The 22569-nt window shown below is 36.4% G+C and overlaps 1 protein-coding gene across 1 annotated transcript in view; it reads right to left on the reverse strand.

The window, feature by feature from the left end:
• Positions 1–22569, reverse strand: part of LOC136750576 (ankyrin repeat and fibronectin type-III domain-containing protein 1-like) — a 124587-nt gene that overhangs the window by 84668 nt on the left and 17350 nt on the right. The window contains exon 5 of the mRNA XM_066705715.1: positions 17629–17801. Coding sequence (XP_066561812.1) covers positions 17629–17801 — 173 coding nt within the window. The remainder of the gene's footprint in view (positions 1–17628; positions 17802–22569) is intronic.

A 22569-nucleotide genomic window follows, 5' to 3' on the forward strand; every position in this document is an offset into this window, starting at 1 on the left:
TAACAAATTCGATACACCATAAATGTCAAGAATAAAATTCCTGTCACTAATTTTGATATTCCACTTTTTTATTTTGCATTTTGGTATGTAATTTATCAGATGTTTACCTCTTTTTTTCTTTGCCGTCTGTGACTAGTTTGACCATCACGAGCTTAGAGTAGCCATGGCTACGTTCACCTGAAACCACCCAGTTTTGATTGGCTAAATTGGCAGTTTATTATTGGAAACTTAGGCAAGCAAAAACATGAAAAGTCAGCCAGATGACAGGTGATTGAATGACAACAGTTATCTACCCACTTTTATATTTTAAACTTTAGAACATTTTATTTATTTATTTAAACAGCATTCAGGATGAACACAGCAGTTATGTTGAAGCCCTACAGAAGTACTCAATGCACATTTCATAACAGCATAGACTGCTTCAGAGAGATTAATGCAGCAGAACATAACAAAAAAAGCATTAAATGAAACCATTTAAAACCGAAAAGGCACAGATCTGTGCCTCACAGACCCTATATGTATATCTGTGTATATACATATATCGATATATATACAAATATAAAGAATACTTAAGGCCCAGTAAGACTTGATCCAGTATTTTGTTAAGCAGAACCATGCAAAGCAGCAGGAGGACAATCAACAGCCCAATTAAAAAGCAAACAAATACAAGGGACATTTTTGTATATACTGAAGCAGCTAGGTATCGAAGGTATACAGCTCATTAGTGTATCGTCCAATTACAACATTGCTCATCATCTTAGGTCATTATGTACAATACTCTCCTGCTTGCCTGCTGTGATCCTCTAGCCTTGCTTCAGAAGAAAGAATTAAAAAAAAAAAACACAGCATAAGGTTTCAGTGTATTCATTGTGCCGGCTGATGTGTGTTCTCAGCTGTCATCTGCAGCAGACAGGTATGGATTGAGTTCCTCTTGCAGGTCAGAAAAGCTCCTTTTGCCTTTAGCAGCATGACTATCGTCTTAAAGCACGGACCAATTAAAATTTAATGAAAGGGTTCCAGCAATTACCTAATTGAAAAGAAAAGACTCAAAAGAACTAAGCATCGCTGCTAAAAGGAGAATTGCATCTTTCTTTCAGATTCATATTGATTGTGCAACTGACAAGCAATGTTTATTTTTCTTTTACACATCTGGATTTACATTATTATATTTAATTACAAATAATTAATATTATTGATATTTATTAATTTCTGTCTTCTGATTCGTCATTATTTTCCTCTACTGTAAAGCTCTTTAAACTACTGCAGGCAAATATCTTAACAGAAAACCATGACAAGGTCTCTGAAGAAATAAAAATGAACATAATTGCACTTTGTATGTTAATTTGGATATCGTCTTGTTGTATTACTAAAAACAAAAACATACTTCTAGGTTTCATAGTAAACTTAATCTAACCTTTCTACATCAATGCAAGTTTTGCATATTACGGGTAACACATTATTATTATTATTATTATTGACTAATAAAAATACATAGATAACGTGAAATTATCAGAGAACCAACAGAGAGGTTTAATGTGGTTGCATTAAAAATGAATAGAAATATTTAATTGCAGTCAGGTGCTACAGCAATGCACCTGTTAGAGCAACAAATATCTCAGTGAGAGCCCTCTTTTCCTGTGAATCATGAAATATAGCTTTATACTAATCGATTTAATTTGGTTGGTAGTTGCTAGGAATACAGATCAAAAGCTGTCAGCATTAACTATATTATAGACCAAAATGGCATTGGTGCTGAAACATTATAACAGAAACTATTACAGAAGCTGTCTGTTTTGTAAATGAAAACTGTTGCCACTTGATCTTCTCCATGCTTAAGCTGGTTCACCTTTGCATGCATTCTAATGTGCTACGATTGCATAACTCCAAACAATGAGCAGTCCCCAATCTGACAGGCAGCTCACCAACCAACCTCATGTTAACTTCTGTTCTTGCTTCTATATCCCTGTTACCATAGTGATCTCACTCGCTGTTACTGCCAAGGTGAATAATGCTGGGACATCTTGCTACAGATTCTAGCGTAAACTGTTCTGCATAAAAACAGGGTTCTGCATTGGGTAGAAACAAGATCTTAGAATTACAGGGCTGGTTGTGTTCATTGCGGCTCTGTTACCTGGCAAACGTCTCTGCAGGTGCGTGATTTTGGAATGGCAGGAAGGAGTAATTATACCTGCAGTTTGTTTTGTGCTACACAACTACTGGATCTGTAATCTGTAGAGCAGAAAACAAGACACAGAGAACAGGGCTTCATATTTTCAAGCGAAGAAAAGAAAGAAACCCATTTGAATGGACTTTTTACGTTTTCAGGGATTTGAGGGTTTGCCAGGCCTCAGTAGTCTTTATGTATGAAGCTGTCCATTGCCACCCTTGGGGGGCTGAGAATACTGTGCACTAAGGGCTCGAGGGCAAAGCGTTTACCTTTCTCTGATTAAGTCATCAAACAGGAAGTATCCGGTATTGTTCTGCATAATCAGTCAATTCCTGGAACCCTTGAAATCAGTCGAAAACCTTAAGTGCTGGAGATACTAGCAAACAGAGCAAATCAAGTCAGTTTAATCACCCACATCTGAAAGACCTTTATGTGTAGCTTTATTTTATTTATTTTGTTAAGATTTCCAAATGGTTTTATTATAATAGGCTTTGTGTATGTTCTCTGCAGCCGCTTTATAATTGCAGATAATGAATAGGCTATTTGCAAACTCTGTGAAGTCAAAGAAAAGCTGGTATTCAAAATAAAAAGTTACTATTTTTATTTGTCGTCAGGTGGAAGACATTTACTGTGCTAGCGGCCTAACAGACTTGTTCATTTAGTGGGCCAATGTGCTAAATTACTCCCAATAAAAGGATTGTACAGCTTCCTGTGGATTTTAAACCAGCATCCATATGCATTGTTATGCAAGTAAATGCTTGGCAGAAATGACAACAATATAATAAATAAAAATCACTTTGGCCTGTTAACGCTATTGGAAGACAGGTTTTTCAAGTTTAGCTTCCTCCTTCAAACTGTTAAACGTTTTGTAACAGCAGATTCTCAACATCCTGCCTAGAGTTACCTCATTCATTGGTAACAACAACCGCATATGAATCCCAAAGGCTCATGAAACACTGCATCAGCTCACAACATATGTATGTGGCACACATCATAAAAAGGAGCATACGTCCAAGTCTTCAAAATCATGAAAGGCATTGACCACATCAAACCAGAGGAGCTTTTCCAGATCAGCAGAGACACACGGACCCTGGGATACAAATGGAAATTGGGCTTCAAGGCATTCAAGACGGAAAACAGGAGACACTTCTTCACACAGAGAGTTGTCACAATCTGGAACAAACTCCCCAGCAATGTGGTTGAAGCCGACAAGCTGGGAACATTCAAAAATATAGTGAATAGGATCCTTGGATCACTTAGTTATTAATGGACACCAAACGAGCACGATGGGTCGAATGGCCTCCTCTCATTTGTAAACTTTCTTATGTTCTCATGTTCTTATAATTTATGTCTTGAACTGCAATACTTCACAAAGTTTATATATATATATTTGACTTGCTGGTGTGACTCAGGCTTCAATTTGAAGTTGTAACGCTTTATAATGTAGGGCCCTATTTGTATGTAATTAAAGATCTCTTACAAAATGATACAATTATCTGCAGTATTGTGGACTATTACTTCTGAAGGAAATTTGTCTCTATGAGGGCGATGATGATGTATGCCTAGAGAATAAAATGTCATATGTTTGTGACAATACCAGTGGAGAGAAAAGATCATTCTGTTCTCTTCAAGTGTACTTAACTGCCTGCCTAATTTCATTAAAAACAGGAAATCGAAAGAATAAACCAGAACAGGGCCAATCATAATGGGGGAAAAGGCCAGTTTCTATGACAACTGCTGTAGCATGCTGTTACAGTCACAGTGAGAGGCCTAGCTAGAGATACAGACATTGAAGGTAGAATTCAAGGCAACTCCATTCTCTCAGTTCCTGTAGAAAAAAGACTACTGCAGTTATTGAGGGAAAAAAACGAAAAGAAAAAAAATATATATATATATATTTATATTTATATTTATTTATTTATTTTTTAAATGACATAACATTTTAATCACTTTTAAATCAAGTTACCCTTCTCGAAGCTTTCAGTCTGACACTCTTTGGTATGCACTTTTGATTTCTTTGCAAAAGACAAGTAGAAGGTAAAGTAAAGTAAAAACATTACAGGGACCAAGCAAAATATATTTGTTTATTGATCAGATATAAACAATGTTAATAATACAGCAGTGTTCAAACTGTATAAAAATAAAACTGCCCAAATACCAAATACAGAGAATTGACACAACATGACTATTTAATAACCAAAAGGGCTAGATTAATTGATAAAATAACTTTCCACACAGAAAGTACTCTGATTAATCTGATTAAATTCAATTAGCTTTATGACCTATTACATTAAAAAATAATTGCATGAATTACCAAGCTCTGGAATGCTGAAAGAAGAACAAAAAGGTTACTGATCTTAAATCCATATCAATAGCCATACCACTTCAATACTAAAATACTAAAGTACTGAACCAAATGATTTTCTACGACACAGTTTTTTTTTTACCAAACTCAGATTGTAGTCAGCTGAGACAAAAGTACATTGGTGTCTTTTGTTCTTTAAATGTAGCATAACTCCTTATACTTCATGATTCAAAGACACACTGCTCCTTGCAGTTTCACCGTATTTGGAAATCATTAGGCCGAGGCCCTGTTATTTATTTTCCCTCTGAAAATTCAGCATTTTGTATTGATAAATGTGTCTCTGCTGGGAACACACAGTGGCCAACTCTATAGATCAGCACATTAATAACATATTTTCCTTGGGTGTATTATTTGCCAAGCCTTCATAGTTATTCCACAGTAATTCCTTTGGGTACCACACTGTCAGCTCATCAATAAATATAATCCAATATAAAGGTACAAGGGACATAGCCAATAGTTATGTACCTCACTCATTAAATCCATCACAAATAGGTGATACTTATCACAAAATAACAAAACCAATCAATGAAGCCTAGAATGTTACTCTGTTGTTATGTCCTCTCGCTTCTCATTCTCACACCACGGCCTTCTCTCCAAAATTGTTTGGATTCATTCTGAGTGAACTATTCCAATGTTCCGGATTTTGAAATATGGTGGAGCAAAAACTGGAAACTCTGGGTAAAATAATAATTCATAAAAGAAAAATGAATAAAACAATCACTTTTTTAAAAAAATTGCGAGTGTTCCTTCACTTAATTTTGAAAGAATAAGCTTTTTGCGATTCAAAGCACAGTATCCCATAACAGAAAACTAAACCAAAAAAACATACAATAATGAGCACCCATTCCATGGGCCTATAAATACTCAAAATAGACTGCTGACACACACTGATGCAGAATACATTACCATTGCAAGGTTAGCCACTTAAAAGAGAAGCAGACAAGTGCTTCTCTATGTCTCCTCTAACTTTAGGATGATGAGTATGAATGGTAAACTGTTAATGAGTCACCCAGCAAATGAGGAATTCAACCTGATTGCATTATGTAAAAACAGGACTCCAACTGATATTATTATTATTACCTATTACAACTGTCACTAGAACAGACATGTCTCCTGCTGGAGACTAGCGAAAGGATCTCCAGCTGTATTATCTTCTTAATTGGTCACAATGATTTACTAAATATATCCCAGAAGCCAATGGCACATGTCTAGCAAGATAAGTTTGCAATAAAAAGTAAAAAGCTCCACACTGGGATTTTAACAGAATTACTCATTATTATTAAGTAGGTATCCTGTTAGTATTCTCTACATCTTTCAGTTCTACAGCCCAAAAGCTGTTTGCACACCAAACCTGGAATTATTAAGACAAAGGGTAGTTTTAACTGAAGTGAAACTCCTTCACAACCTTTCATCTGCGTTATGATGTTAATGTTAGTGCATTGTGGGTGGCAAACATTTTCATACACATTTGAATTATGGCTACAGTATCAAAATAAATTAAAACATTTTATGGCAGGTGGGCAAGCTATTAAGCCAAGTACAGTCAAGTTATGATTGATGAATAAAGCATCGAAACTAGGCATTCTTAATGTACACTCACCTAAAGGATTATTAGGAACACCATACTAATACTGTGTTTGACCCCTTTTCGCCTTAATTCTACGTGGCATTGCTTCAACAAGGTGCTGAAAGCATTCTTTAGAAATGTTGGCCCATATTGATAGGATAGCATCTTGCAGTTGATGGAGATTTGTGGGATGCACATCCAGGGCATGAAGCTCCCGTTCCACCACATCCCAAAGATGCTCTATTGGGTTGAGATCTGGTGACTGCGGGGGCCAGTTTAGTACAGTGAACTCATTGTCATGTTCAAGAAACCAACTTGAAATGATTCGACCTTTGTGACATGGTGCATTATCCTGCTGGATGTAGCCATCAGAGGATGGGTACATGGTGGTCATAAAGGGATGGACATGGTCAGAAACAATGCTCAGGTAGGCCGTGGCATTTACACGATGCCCAATTGGCACTAAGGGGCCTAAAGTGTGCCAAGAAAACATCCCCCACACCATTACACCACCACCAGCAGCCTGCACAGTGGTAACAAGGCATGAAGGATCCATGTTCTCATTCTGTTTATGCCAAATTCTGACTCTACCATCTGAATGTCTCAACAGAAATCGAGACTCATCAGACCAGGCAACATTTTTCCAGTCTTCAACTGTCCAATTTTGGTGAGCTTGTGCAAATTGTAGCCTCTTTTTCCTATTTGTAGTGGAGATGAGTGGTACCCGGTGGGGTCTTCTGTTGTAGCCCATCCGCCTCAAGGTTGTACGTGTTGTGGCTTCACAAATGCTTTGCTGCATACCTCGGTTGTAACGAGTGGTTATTTCAGTCAAAGTTGCTCTTCTATCAGCTTGAATCAGTCGGCCCATTCTCCTCTGACCTCTAGCATCAACAAGGCATTTTCGCCCACAGGACTGCCGCATACTGGATGTTTTTCCCTTTTCACACCATTCTTTGTAAACCCTAGAAATGGTTGTGCGTGAAAATCCCAGTAACTAAGCAGATTGTGAAATACTCAGACCGGCCCGTCTGGCACCAACAACCATGCCACGCTCAAAATTGCTTAAATCACCTTTCTTTCCCATTCAGACATTCAGTTTGGAGTTCAGGAGATTGTCTTGACCGGGACCACACCCCTAAATGCATTGAAGCAACTGCCATGTGATTGGTTGGTTAGATAATTGCATTAATGAGAAATTGAACAGGTGTTCCTAATAATCCTTTAGGTGAGTGTAGATCGTTTAATCATAAATCATCTTATGAACTATTTCTCATTTGACATGCTAAATACCTATTTTTTGTGATCTGGATATTTGCCAATTGTAATCACATTTTTGTGTTGGTCATAGGAGAGCCAGACTTATCTGCAATTTCCAAGAAAGGTACAGCAGTTGACCTCAGGATAGAGTACAGCCTATTGTATCTCCAGCTTTGCATATTATATTGACTGATGTTGTTTTCATAAAGACAGCAAATGCGACTGTTATTAGATAAGGAGACAGTTGAAACTAGCTGCACTTTTAAGATAATTATCTATAAGACCAGAATGAAGAACAAATGGACTAACGCAAGCAGAAAAACATGTGATTGCTTCAGTGCTCGATGCAAGATGGCCTTATCTGTTATGTGCTGGGGCTCTTGCACTGTAGCGCCCTCTCTCAGAGCAGCAGATCGCAGATAAATGGACAGCATGCTGCTAGCTGCACAGAAGCCAGTCAATGCAGTGTAAACAGGTGAATAGGTTTAGCTCTATTATAAAAATGTCTCTGCCATAATTTGCAAACTACCCATTGTTCTGTATTACATCAAATAGAACCAAGTGCAATGTCAGAAATTAAAATTACTTTTTTAATTTTAAGTTAAAAGTTTAGTTTTATAGTTATTGACATTGTTATTTTTATATTTTTTTCAAAAGGCCCATCCTTGAATGAATACAATATGAGAGAGAGGAATGGCTGAGTTCTCACAAGCCTTCTTTCAAACAATTGTTTGTTTGTTTAATATTGAAGCAAAACCCTTTAAATGCCAAACCTTTACCCATGTCTTTGAGCCTCCTACGTGAACAAGATCCACTGTGTTATTTGCCAAAAAAAGTAATTCAATTATGTAATTAAAAAACCCTAAAGAGACCTGAAAAAATTGTTTATAGACAGATCATAAACACATAAAAAAATCTTAGCACATCATTGAAAAATGCATACATAAATAAGCTTTATCAATGAATTAATTTATTGATCCAATGTAATCTACAACAAGTCACATCTAATTATTAATTTAACTAATAATTAATGTAACTGCACAAATGTTTCTAGATCTTAAGCAAAGAGTTCTATTCCTGTTTGTATTTTCACAGAAAGTCTCTCAATCCTTGTCCTGGGGACCTACTTACTGTGTTTTCTGATTTTCATACTAATTAGTCTTAATTACACTCATTTAACCCTTTTGCTGCACCATTTGTTTGATTACACCTATTTCTAAAACTGTTTATACTTATATAAACTTATATATTAAAAAAGCTGCATAGGGGTCACTGATGGTCCCTTTATTGTAATCCAAGCTTTCAGAGCTCTGCTCATTCAGGTGAACTTTTTCAGTGATCAGTTAAGCAATTGGGACAATGAAAAACAAAGATCTTATTATGGGAATGTTAGATTGTGTATAATTCCCACCTGTGTCTGGGAATTAATTGGTAACCTATTAGAGTCATCTTGATAGCTGGAGGGGAGAAACATTTACTAATCAGAACAGACGAAATAGCATTCTATTTTTTGAATTCCTTGGCAATAATGCATCAAAAGTAGATTATTTCCGAGTGCAGAAATCAGTTTAAAAAGGACCTGATTACTAAAATAGTTCAATTAGGAATTCCGTAAGCCTTGGTAATTAAGAGTTAAGTTGGAATGAAACCACTACTCTGGCACATAGTACTACAGAAAAACCCTGGGAGTAGCAGAGCTGTAACTGTTTAACAATTTTTCAAAGCTGTTTGCTGAACCTACTTTTCCCTGTAATGAAAAATATACTAATCTGAACAGGCTTTTGTGCTCCAGCAATTGTTGGTATGTATTATTCCTGCTCCATCACTCAAGTCATTTATGATTTATTTACACTTCTGCCTCAGGCTGAGGTAACAGAGTTACGATTTTCAAACACACAGCTCTTGGATCGAAGTCAGCTTGGTCATGATATAATTGTTGGTTCTCTCTAGCGACAGATGCACTCTATTACTTAACAGTGAAATTGGTAAAGTTTGGAAGGTATTTTAGGGTAAACGTTTTTCATTTCCAAAACAATTTAGGCATTGATTTTAATTCCATATTAACCTAGGCATTTCTGGAATGACTATGGGTTTTTAAAATATGTACAAAACCATTCAGGGTCAGTTGAATTTTGACATATCCTCTACTCAATTTTCATTCTTATGATTGGTTTGCTTCACTGACAATCATGTCCATCGGATTCCACCTCACCAGTTTGAATACTCTACATCAAAACGTTTCAGTACCTTGAAGGTTTTGTGTTGCGAAAGTATGAAAAGTATTTAGCCTGTTCAAAGAGTTGAAAGAGATGAAAATGCCAGTAGGGACATTAAGAAGTCACAAAAATGTGGTGGAGATGTATTAAAACTATTAAAAAATATTCAAACTAAATGTACTAAAGCAGCCAACAGTTGTGCTTTTAGAATTTCAAGGAACTATGGAGAGCATATTTAAAACTCATGGGGATTAAAAAACATTCAAAGTACAGTAGAAATATAAAACTATCTTCGCTGTTCTGATCGTAATATGAATCCAGCTCGTGCAACAAAAATGAGTAACTTTATAATGTTATTTCACAGCCACATTACCCTTTGCTATTGAAACAGAGCCCAAACCATTCACAGCGGGATAGCCACATTTGATTTATTTCTTACATTTGGCTGATGCCTTAATCCATGTACTTTCATGCTCTGCATCCATGCAATGTGTACATAATGGCAGAATAGGAGACAACTTTTGCTGCTGCTTTCGCATGGCGTCAAACTTTATGAGGGCGGAAGGGAAGGGGGGTGGAAAGTATATATATTTTGACATCACAGTTTTAAAATGTATACACATCAGTTCTCCTAGCATCAGCATCACAGCTTCCATGTGCATAGTGAAATAGGAGTCGTCAACAATTTGAATGAATGGAGAACTGCCATTTCAAGCCCTTTGCATCCAATTCTGAGCTGACCTCGCAGGCGACATTTCAAAGCAATTCCATTATGCCATAATTTATTTTATGAACAAAGAATCGGGCGGCACCACACCTCTCTGTTCCCTTTCACTGCATGTGCTATCAAGCTACGCCTTTTAATATGTAGTTTTTCCTTACAAAACACACAAAAAGAAACATACACTTATCATTAAGTTTTGCTATGTATCGGTCCTACAAGCTTCTTTACAGTCAAATAATAATAATAATAATAATAATAATAATAATAATAATAAACAGAAATAAGGTAAAAACAGCACTACACAAGCACACATTCTTGTCCACCCTGTATTATCTCTTTCACCTTTATTTCAGTGCATGTTATTATTATATTTCTTAGCAGACACCCTTATCCAGGGCGACTTACAATTGATATGGTAGATCACCTTACTTTTACATTCAATTACACATTTACACAGCTTGGTTTTTACAGGAGCAATCACCTTGCTCAAGGGTACAACAGCAGTGTCCCCCATGTGGAATCGAACCCACGACCCTCCGCTCTAGAATCCAGAGCCTTGCTGCCTAGAGGTATATACATTCATCATGAGCTGCAGGAAAGGACAAGTCACATCACCTGACCTCAACAGTTCACAGAAATAATACCTGCTGGAGATGCCACAGATCTGGCTTCTGTGTTGCCAAGCAATAGTTCAATTAGTAAATAAATTAATTAGTGTAGCTTTTTCCTAAGGTGCAATGTAAACTTTGCATAACGAAGGTGCACATTTTTGGGGTGTTTTCTCACTATCATTGAGCCAGAATTAGCCCTATGTACAGTGCAGTGCAGGGGAAAGGTAAATAGTATTACTGTGAGTTACAGCTTTTAAAAGACAGAATACTGTAACATTACCCTTGTGGGAAAACAGGGTAATTACTGTCAAACAGTGAATAAAATAAATGGGAGTTCACACAAGTAATTCTCTGGAGTTTTTTTTTTTTTTTTTGTATAGCTGTGTCGTTGTTCATAACATAGCCGGCAGGAAAAGGAACTGCAGTGGCACCTTGATCATTTATTTAGCACTTGAAAACAATCCTCCAGCCCCAGACAGCCCCAGACAGATACAAAACACAGTCTGTTTACAGTAGATGACAGTCCCATTTGATAACATATTGATTTGTTGTTGTTAAACTCTATATTAATCCTATGCTGGGGTTGCTGACTGCAGACCATCCTCCTTAACTGCAAACCATACAGTTATACCAAATTCCTTTAATATCACAGTTTTTAGAGCTCGATAAACGGTGACATGTTTTCAGCTCTGTAGTATACTAAATGCCCATTGCTTTAACACCAGTTAAAAACACCACTGGTAACCAACTGTTGCTCTTTCTAGTAATGTGCAATACTGTAACCTATCTGCTAGCATTACAGTTCAAGCAAATAGGCAATAGGGATTAACTGCATAATTACAACAAAAAACAATAACTTAATAACTTATATAAGTTAATAAAGTAGTCCTATGAGGTAACTGCTTTATTAGGTGTGTAACTTCAGGGTTCAGTGTTGTCTCAATGACCCATATTAATGGGAAGAAGAATAAATATATACTTACCACAGGGGACAACATCATTTGTCCAGCATTTTATTATACGTTGTAAGAGGATGTAGACAGGCAGATTTGGGGCTATCTTGAAACTCTTCCTTCAGGAGACAGATGCCGCAGTGTTCTGAAAGATGCCCTCGCACTGTATCAGTGTGTATTTGTGTAGGTGAGAACAGACAATAGTCTTCCTTGTTTATTCATTCACCGGAAAGGCAGATAAAATCATCCTGTCAGGTCTCCTCAGGGCTCGGTTTAATTAAAATATGATTGTAATACTAATCTGATGCACTGATACAGACAACTGTGGAAGAAGAGATTTGCCACGAGGTTGTGCTCTGCTCCTATTGCTGATTTTGAATATGAAAATGAAACAACACAAGCAAAAAACTACAATACACCAGGACCTGTCTTAAACCTAACAGAAGTCTAGATTTACTGAGCAAACTAACCCTTCACAAAATGTGTCCACCTTAAATAAAGTATTTAAATATTACTCTAAGAATCAACTAAACAGTAATACTATCCCTTCCTTCACATTAAACTCGAATTAAATTTCACCGTTATACAGCTCCTTTCCCATAATTATGTTACATTACAAAAAAGAGTGTTTGAGAACTGTGGATGGACTTTGACGTGATGAACAGATCCAAAAATGAAAATGCCACGCTTCCAGAAGAGTCTGGAATTGCAGCCCAATTCCAAGATGTCTTCCACATTACGTTAACACTCATTTAGTTCACTGAAGGGGATTCAAGCTTATGATGTCAGTTTATAGATCCAAAAAGTCATTCAGTTTGAAAGAGTATTTGTAGAAGTTAGTTTAGAAAAAATAAAGAATACAAATCTGAACTCTTTAATTAATCCGCTTCCGTTATACTTCACATTTCCCATAGCGGAGTTTAATGATAAAATTGGTTTCCTGTTTCACCCACCCAGAGAATTTTAATGTCCCTTCCTCTGAGGGGAAATTAAACAGCCAACTTATTTCCTCATTACATTGCGCATTCTGTTCCAGGATCATTTAGGGAACAGCTTTGACAAATGAATTGTTTATTATGCTATATAAAACATTTGACTTTCAGGCTGTTATTACTGTCATTAGCATTGCCTGCCGGTCATGGCATCTCATAACCGACACTTATGACTAATTTACAGTAACTGTAAGAAATAAAATGATGTAGCACTTTATTTACTGAAGGCACCTTTGATTGCAGTATCTAGAAATGGTTAATTAAGCATAAACGCATTTCAAGTGACAAGTCCAAAAGATTGTTTTACAAAAGGCTTAGTTCTCAAAAACGTAATGTCAAACCCTGAGTGGATTGAGTACATATGTCTCTCTTCAAGGTCAGTACTGTCAAGTAACATTTCCACATTTTGTTAATACTCCTTGTTTTAAATATTCAACTCTTATTACCTGATTCCACTACTGTTCTTAATTTTACTGTTCTGTATTCACTAGTATTCTTCTATAAGCCTACACTTCATGTGAATTGCATTACATTTTGCTCCACTTTACAAATTTGTTTCTTTATCACAATTTTTAAATGAAATCGTCTGTACTTGTATTTCCAAATACAACATGTAACTTTTTAACATTAAACAAAGGCAGGTGTGAAGAGGTATTGTAGTCAGACACTTTAGATAACACATATATTAGCAATCATATCATCAAATTCAGTTTTAATTCAATTAATTATCTCCCACTTTCAATTAAGAAGTCATGTGCTTCAGTAAGGTAATTGAAGACACATGAAGAGCAGAAGGCTGGAGTGAAAACAAACTGTTGAGAGAAGCATTTGAATGTATAGTTTAATGTACTGCTTGTTTACACCTGTAGTTTCAGTAATACAGCACAAGATCAGCAACAGGGACTCACACTGCTGTGGTCTGATTCCAATAACTAGAGAAAATCAAAAAGGGCCCAATAGCTCTTTTCCGCCTGGCATGGGTGTTGAGAAGATTATGTAAATTATATAAGATTGGTATTTGATATCATACAAGCATTAGTATGCAACCCAAAGCACATAAATTGAGACAGTACGTGGTGGCTGTATATCTTAATGCTTGCTGAGCAGAGTGTTGAATGCAGGCGGATGCATTCTCAGCAATAAATAAGATGGATTTCGCAAAATCAGCTTCAGCCTCTGCTTAATCTTTTTTGTGATCATTTGGTAGTAGATGAACTGAAACCTTGCCAACTTGAAGCTGCAAAGCACGAACAGCTAAAAATTTGAAATTAAACCAATTCATTATATCTCTAAGACATGCTGGAACAGGAAAGTGGTGTGTGATTGTATTGATTGTATCAGATTGTGTGTTTACTTATATATACAGTGCCTATAGAAAGTCTGCAACCTTTTGTTGTCTTTTAGCCTGGAATTGAAATGCATTAAAAAACTAAAAACATCCATCTACACTTCACTTTATCAATTATTGGCCAGGCTCCTACATAAAGAAAGGAAGGTGGCCCACCTTTGGGTTGGGGGAAGTGTAGGAAAGAGAAGAAGAGAAGTCACAGAGTGCGACAGACAAGAAAAAAAAAAAAGAGGATGGAGAAACTGATTCTGGGATTGTGATGTGGACCATTTCCTTGATGTGTCCATTAGGCTTTTGTTTGGGTTTTCGTTCAGTTTCTGTATGTCACCACATTCAGTCTATAATAAATCCCTACTGTTTCCCTAGAGCGCCTATTTTTAGGTGACCCCCCCGACAGTGCTACAATATATAGTATTGTTAGTTTTGTTATTTTGTTAAACAAAAATGAAATGGGAGAAGGTATTTTAATTTATAAATGTACCTGCCTCACTAGATTACACACCATTGCTCCTTTGTTCCCTTATGCATACTGCTGCCATATCTCCCAGTATTCCTCACAGAACATTATCAGAAACGCAAAATCATTTGGAGATGTAGTCAACCATGAAATTGTGGTTGTATTACTGTGCAAAGTGAACATGAGTATCTGTCAGTTTCCATTTCATCTTTATAAACATATATATACTTTTCACAGATTACAGGGCATCTATATAAATGAATACAAACAGTATATATAACAATGATTTCATTCTTGTCTTTGAGCAGGAGAGGCCAAATTCAAGGATGATCTTCAGTCAGCATTACATAACAATAAATAAGTGTATTGCAGCAGGTTAAATTTACTCCCATGACTAATAAAAGAAGCAAGATATCAGACTGCAAAGTGTTGATGTCTCAAGCTATTAGTGGTCTGAAAAGTCAAGAGCAAAGGGTATTGCCATTAAAATAACATTTATAAGAGGTTGTGGGAGATTACGTGGGGACACAAGCCTAAAAGGTCCAAAACTCTTATTAAGTAACTTAGAAACTTTATCAAACTCATACACGATGAGCATAGAACTATGGAAAAAAAGAGTAAGAGACAAAGTAAAGAGGTGAAGGGAGAAAATAGAGATGGTAAACCATTTAATTCCCCAAACACACAAACACCAGAAGCTGAGACCCTCAGTGCAAAAGGAAATGTAGCCAGAAAAACAAGACAGCACATGCAGGAAATACTAATTGTTGTAATGGACAGCAAACAAGCTGCCAACTGGCATCCGGAATGTATCAAAAAGAAACAAACTGATTAAAACACATTGATGTCTTCACAGAGCTTAGAGCTATGAAAACATTTTGAGGCAATGTGAAAGCTATTAATGGAAAATGCGGTGATAAGACATCTTCCCATATAAGAGTGGCCACATGGCCAAACACACAGAATCCTTTGCAGTGGTAGACCGACAACTTGGAGATCTCTTGGCCACTTAATTCTTGATCTAGCCTGCTATTGTCTGAATCTGAAAATAACACAAAAACACTCCTTGACCCTGCACATAAAGTTTGAAGACAAAGTAAATGAGCACAGCAACCACAAGAAGGGATTTCAACAAAATCCTTATTATGTTATTATGGAATTTAAATCTCTCTCTCCTCAGTTTGGGTTTATCAGGGTTTGGCAAATGGTGTCATTAATATTAGAACCATGTGTCGGACATAATAGACTGAAACTTGGCTGTGCTGCACCTGCTTCTGTTGATTTCTTTCCCTGGTTTACATGTTGGTACACCTCTCTGGACTTGCAATTAAATTGAGTACCTGTGGCAATTCGGGGAACAAATGTGTGCAATTTCATACAGGGCTTCACTGCCATCTCATTAGTGTCTAATACTTTTAGAGCCTACTTCTGTATAAGCCAAACTGCCTCAAACAAACCATGACAAACTCCTTTTATTTGTAATATTGGTGTTCTTTTGACTGTTTTACAATTTTAACACTAAACTTGGAAAGCAGATTTTATACCGTGGTGTAAATGAAATCCCAAACAGTTGACATATTCAGACCCTGAAGCATACCATTCTACCACCTAGTTATATTATATAGAGAGAGATATAAATCACTTTTTTTTTTTTTTTTTTTTTTACTTATCATTCAGCTCGATAGTGCTTGATTGGATTCTTGTTCAAGTGCCCTGATCTGTTTTGTTTTTTGTACATTGTAATCTGGGAGGCCATGCTTGCTCACCGGGTATAAGTCCAGACTGTGTCTGATGTTTGATGCCCAGCTTCTCTAGGCATCTCTTTTTCTTCCTAGTCTGGTTGATATACAGAGACAGGAAACACTACGAGCGACACAGCCTGACGAGGAGAGGACTTGTGTGTCTGTTTTATTCTTTCTGCTTTACATGATTGTAATAGCGTAATAAATACATGTTTCTGTTCAGGGATATTAGGAAGAGCTAAACGTGTAGACAACATTATATTCAGATAAGCATGTTCCCATAAGAATATGTTTCCATGTGCAACAATAAATAGCAAATATGTATTGTTATTATTATCGTCATCATTTGTGCTAGTATATATGCATTTTAAACGGCACAACGTGACTCCCTTAACTTATTACTCTTTCTGCAGATTTGTAACTGCAAACGATACTTTTTGCCGTATTATTTATAATTTACTTAGCAGACGCCCTTAATGGGCAAGTTACAGTTGAAACAAAATACACACGTTTCACGATTATTCATCCAGCTACAATATAGCAGGTTATAATTTAAAGTGTGCACGTTTCAGTCATGGTGTTTATGGATGTATTTATTAAACCAGTTCTTAATGTTTTAGAGGGAAACCCAGATCTGCTGTATTTATTTATTCATTAATTTAACTTGTAAATGGGCATGTTAACTGAATCGTGTTCCCTTCACACTGACTGTCTGCGGATTGTCCTGCACACATTCACACAACACAGCCTGAAACACCGTCCAGCTGCTCATACAATATTAATAACATCGGCTGCTACCGATCCGATTATTATCCTTCAGTTTATTTTAACTAGTCAGGCACTGCACCGGTCCTGTGAAATCCAAGTGTTTAATGCACTCGGATATTAACTGTAAGCAGTAAAACATTTCATTGTTTCTGTACGTGGATTTCACTCCATCTTCGTGATCGCACTCGGCACTTGAGATTATATCTTCCGACACAATGTATCTGATCTCTTCCCTGTACAAGTCAAACACACACCTCCGCTCTGATAGTGAATCATGTCCTCAGTGGGGACGGACGCTTACGGACACGTCCAGCACCAGCAAGTTAACCGGCACTAAACACGGACACGTCCGGACGCTCAGCCAGTAGAAACACCCGTTTAAGCGTCCGGGGCCGGAGCGTCCGCCAGTGGAAACGGGGCATAAATGACAGTGTCTGAGAGAAGCAGGGCAGATTGGGTACCTGCAGTGTTCCAGTGGAGGCCTCCTGGGTTGGGTGGCAGGCGGCGACGCTTCCTCACAATGACGCTATCTTGGCCAGGGCCTCGTGGAGACTCTGCAGAGGGGGACCCTGGCACTGTGGGGATTGGCAGGGACTGACACTTCACCAGCACTGGTGCTTTTCTTTCCAGAGGCCTGAAAAAACAATGTTGTGCGTGTGTGAGGGTCAGTGTCGGTGCACAGTGAGTCAGTTTATTTAGAGAAGTTCCTGCCCATGTTAAGGCCTGGTCCCAGGAGCAACATTCATCGTGGCCAGCAAGAAATCGAGCTGCTGTTGGCTTGTTGCCTTATGTGACTGGCTTAGTAAACTAGCAAACTCTCTCCCCAACCACTGGAAACATGTGACCCTCTTCAGGGCATGGGTCTCCGTCTCTGGGCATACTCTTTATTACCAACTTCCTCTGAACTTTCACTTCTGGAACATTTTAGACCCATTATATTTATTTTTATTTTTAACATTTTCTCTATTTATTTATTTTTTTAATAATGAAGCTAAATTTATCTCCACTTTATTTGGGGGGGTAGTCTGACTGCAGGATAATGTGCTTTGTTTAATTTTTGACTGACTTTGTGGATTTGAATAATTGTATTTTTGAATTACTGAAAATAAATGTAACCAGCTATGCCATCTATCTATGCAAGGTCAGTGTTGTGTTTCAGTTTGGCGAACGTTTGATATTAGTGGGCATTGTATTTATATAAACATGCATTTGCTTAAGACATATGTAATTTTCTTGAGTTTAGACAAGAACTGTACAGATGCAATGAACACCAACAGAAAAAAACATTTTTATATTTTTTCATTTGTAAAAGATTTATGACCTGTCAAACTATGTTACTAGCACAAATAGATCCATTTTAACAATTGGGATGTACATGGAAGCAATATAAACCACAAAGAAGAGATAATCTTCCATTATTATTAAGACAAGTTATTTATAAAATATAACCAATTACCTTTATCAAACTCATAATAAGCCGCCACATTTGTATATGAAATGAATTTTAAATTATGGGGATTACTACATCTAAAACAACCACGCTGAAGGGATAAATAATATTTGAAAGGTCTTACGGGAGTCTAGAGGGAGAGAAAGAGAAAGTCATTTTAATCATTAAACAAATAATACCAAGCTATCTAGAACTGTGTATTAATATTTAATGTAATTCAGAGAGACACAACTCACAAAGGCAAGCAGAGCAACATTTTACAAGCAAATTACCGTTTCCCTGGGGTAGGTGTTCAAGTCTGTGCGCCCATCACAAAAAATGACAGTCTAAGTGGATGACCAAGGCCCATGAAAGAAATCATCTTCACTTTTCAAACTTATTAAATGCAACATGGGACCTTCATATACTCCAAGACAAATCGACCACCAGGTAATGACTTTTAAATTCCTCTGAATGGGTACTGTTAAGACCTTTAAGAGAGAACCTACATTAGCCCTGACAATGCACGGTGAAGAACTGCAAGCTAATCCATATTAAAAACAACAACATGAGCCAGACTCCATGTGGTTTGAATTTTACTGATATTATTTATACAGGAGTCCAATAAATGCCCAGGAAAGCAAAGCCACCACACTCTCCAGCCTTGTAAATTGCCTGGCCTTATTCAACCACAACAATAAATGAAAACAGTTTTTTATTTTATTATTGCATTTTCCTCCTTCTGCCTTCTACTTAATGAGGTGAGTTTATATAAAGCAAGGGTTCAAGCATGATAATTGTTCTGTACCGTTCAACAGCTATCATTAAGAGGCAAAACAATCACACATAGAGAGCACACGACAGATGTCATACTAGCCAGTTCTCAATCCCATTTAATTACATCTAAAATTAAATAAATGTATATATATATTTTGGGGTTGAGTTTATTGTTTCTACACTTATGCTCAACATATTTGCTGTAGACTACATTGATATTTAAGCACACATAGGAAGTGACTAAAAAAAAACAAAAAAAATAAGATTGTATATGATAAAACACTGGCTACCCAAATATGGTGATTGTTTTACTCTGAAACACAAATTAAATGCTTTAGGAAGCAATGTAAATCATTTGGAAATTAAAAATAAAAAGGACAGCTTCATTTCTTAAGAATCTGACATTTTATACCATTACCAAATATAACATGATGGCATTTTGAACTAATACAGAAACTTTGAGATAAAGAAAGTCAAGATAAAATGCTCAATTATTTATTAGTCTTTTTGACTCTGAGGTTGCTTTTAATTAAATAAAAACTTAAATAAAATTGCTGACTGGAAATGCTTCCATCATTATATCAAAATTTTAAACATGGAGGGAACACTTTGCTTACAGTTAGTATATTTGCATATTGAAAATGGTTTGTATGCATGTTATTTTCATGCTGTTTCTATTAAACATTCCTGTTATATCTGAGTATGCATTGATTTTATCTGTCACCTCAAATATTATACCATCTTCAATTTTCTCAATAGCTGTCACAGAAATTTGATTGGAGTAACCACGAGGGAACATTCAAGGATGATCTTTCTGTTTATTATTCCTCTTTTACCGGAAAGAAACCGCAACAAATACAAATATAAATATGGCAAGCAGAGAAAATAAAGGATATGTTTCAACTTGAGTTAAGAATCTTGTCTACAACATAACGTACTTCGTTTCAGTTAGGCTACACAGAAGAGAGTGAAAAAAATAAACTTACATTTTTCTGAACCCATGCGGAAAAAAATATTTGTCATCTAATGACTTCTCTGGAGGTAATCAAATCATAAACGTGTCCCAAAATTAATATGTCATTAACTGAGATCTGTAAACTACTATGAGATGTTCTGCCCCATGACAACAAGAGAGGATCAATAGGAATTCTCTTATTTTAATTTTTTCTACATTTCGACTATTTAGCAATGTCTGCCCTTTTTAAAATTTCCAGAAGAGGAGACGATGCACAAATCTCAATGTACCTGGAATCTGTGACGGTGTAGCTTTGGCTTTTCCGAGACCCCCTTCTGTAGGACCCAGTCTTTTTTCGCCAGAAGAAAAACTCCACAAGTTTCCCTACGCCAAACATGATGTCAGTCAGGGCAAACCACGACTGTCAAGATCCATCTCATTACACAGCAACATATTGCAAACAGCAAAAGTTGTGTCAAAGCTTAGGTGACACATATTGAAGGAAAACCTTGCTACACTATACTGGTTGTTTTTAAATAATCGCTACTTAAGGCACTGTAACTTTCAAAATGGCAAATCTGTAACATAATCATAGGTAAGGAGTATTTATTTACGTGATACAATAACTCGGGACAATTTTCTATTCAGTACCATGACTGATCATGAATATTTAATTCCCTTCAAAAAGAAAAAAAAAAAAACAATCCATTAATTGTGCTCAGTAGCTTACACCACAGACCACACACAATATAGCCAACAAATTCAATGCTCTGGAGATCACAGGAAATCAAGGCGACTAGGATGCAAACATCTAATGGGAAGTAGGTGCATTGGCCTTTTCTTATTCAGTGTGGGAGCATGTGAGACAAAAGCTCTCTATATCGGACTACTTACTGTGCTCTGTTTGCTCTTTGACAAACCACACTATTTGTGAATCTGGTAAATTTGAAAAGTGCAAACGTATAATGTACGAACGAAAGGAAAGGAAAGCAAATGTAAAGAAAATTCTAACAAAAGACTCCTACAACAAATGAGAAAATATTTCACACCTTATATTTTGTATATAGGTAAAGCATTTCAAACATTTAAAATAATAACATAACCTAATGTTTATGTGCACGAGACACCACAAGTATTTAAAATTGGTTCAAACAGAGCCTTGCAAAAGTAAAAAATAAGTTTAAAACCATGCATCAAAATGCATTTGATTTGTACAGGGCTATATGAATTCCAATGTCTATTAGACCTCATGATTTCTTATCCCTAAAGCATACTAATATCTATAAAGCTAATTATGAAAAAGGAGGCCGAAAAACTGTTTCCACACAGAACATTTATTTTGTTACGGCTGGCAGACAGCAAGGCACCTGGGATATTTGATCCGACATTTAAGAAAAGCAGGAGTCCAAAACCAAAGTATATCACTTTCTTAAGTTAATTAGCCCTGTATTTTACCAATCAAAGAAACCTATTTCAAATACAATCGCTAGCCAAGAAATATATTTGTCTTTTATTTTAAAATGCTGGCAAGAAATTAAACCCTAAAGGAATGAGCCTTCTCTTTCATTTGATAAATATCGAAGAGGAAAATCACCAAATCTGACCTTTAAACAAACAAAAAAAAAAGACATATACACTGTATGTAGATATGTATGCGAGAGTGTGTGTCTGTCAGTTTGGTTCCTGTGGAATGTCTGAAATTCTTGAGATTATATTTAAAGTAGATATATAGTCTTATGTGGAATTCATACCAAATAATAGAAGAATGCTTTTTTTTTTTAAGCGATTTAAGGTTTTTACTCTAAAGACTTGGTTAATATTTGTCCTCTCTAGTACTGATGTTTAACTTTTCAATTTTTTCATTTTGCTGAAGTCAATATCTCAGTTTTGCTTTATTTTAAAATCAATTCAAGTTGACTCTTGGTTGGAGGTCTGAAGGTTGGTAGTATGAACAAAACATGTTCCAATGAAAGCAAGAGATTGTTAATGTACTTTTATTTTTTTCTGTGGTGGCAAAGTGTTTTTCCTTAATTAAAGAGGCACTCAGGTCACTGCATCAATACAGGTACAAATATACAGATAGTTAATTTTAATTTGTTGAGTGGAATAATTACCAGGTCTTGTACGCTGACCAAGTAAACAAAGGTTCACATTAAACCACTGGAAAAGATTTTTTCTGTTCCGACCGAAGGCATGCCTGTATGTATTTATGATTTCACATGTCCTGGAAAAACAAAAAAG

The sequence above is a fragment of the Amia ocellicauda genome, chromosome 5 (assembly GCF_036373705.1).
Source record: "Amia ocellicauda isolate fAmiCal2 chromosome 5, fAmiCal2.hap1, whole genome shotgun sequence".
In the NCBI taxonomy this organism is placed as follows: Eukaryota; Metazoa; Chordata; class Actinopteri; order Amiiformes; family Amiidae; genus Amia; species Amia ocellicauda.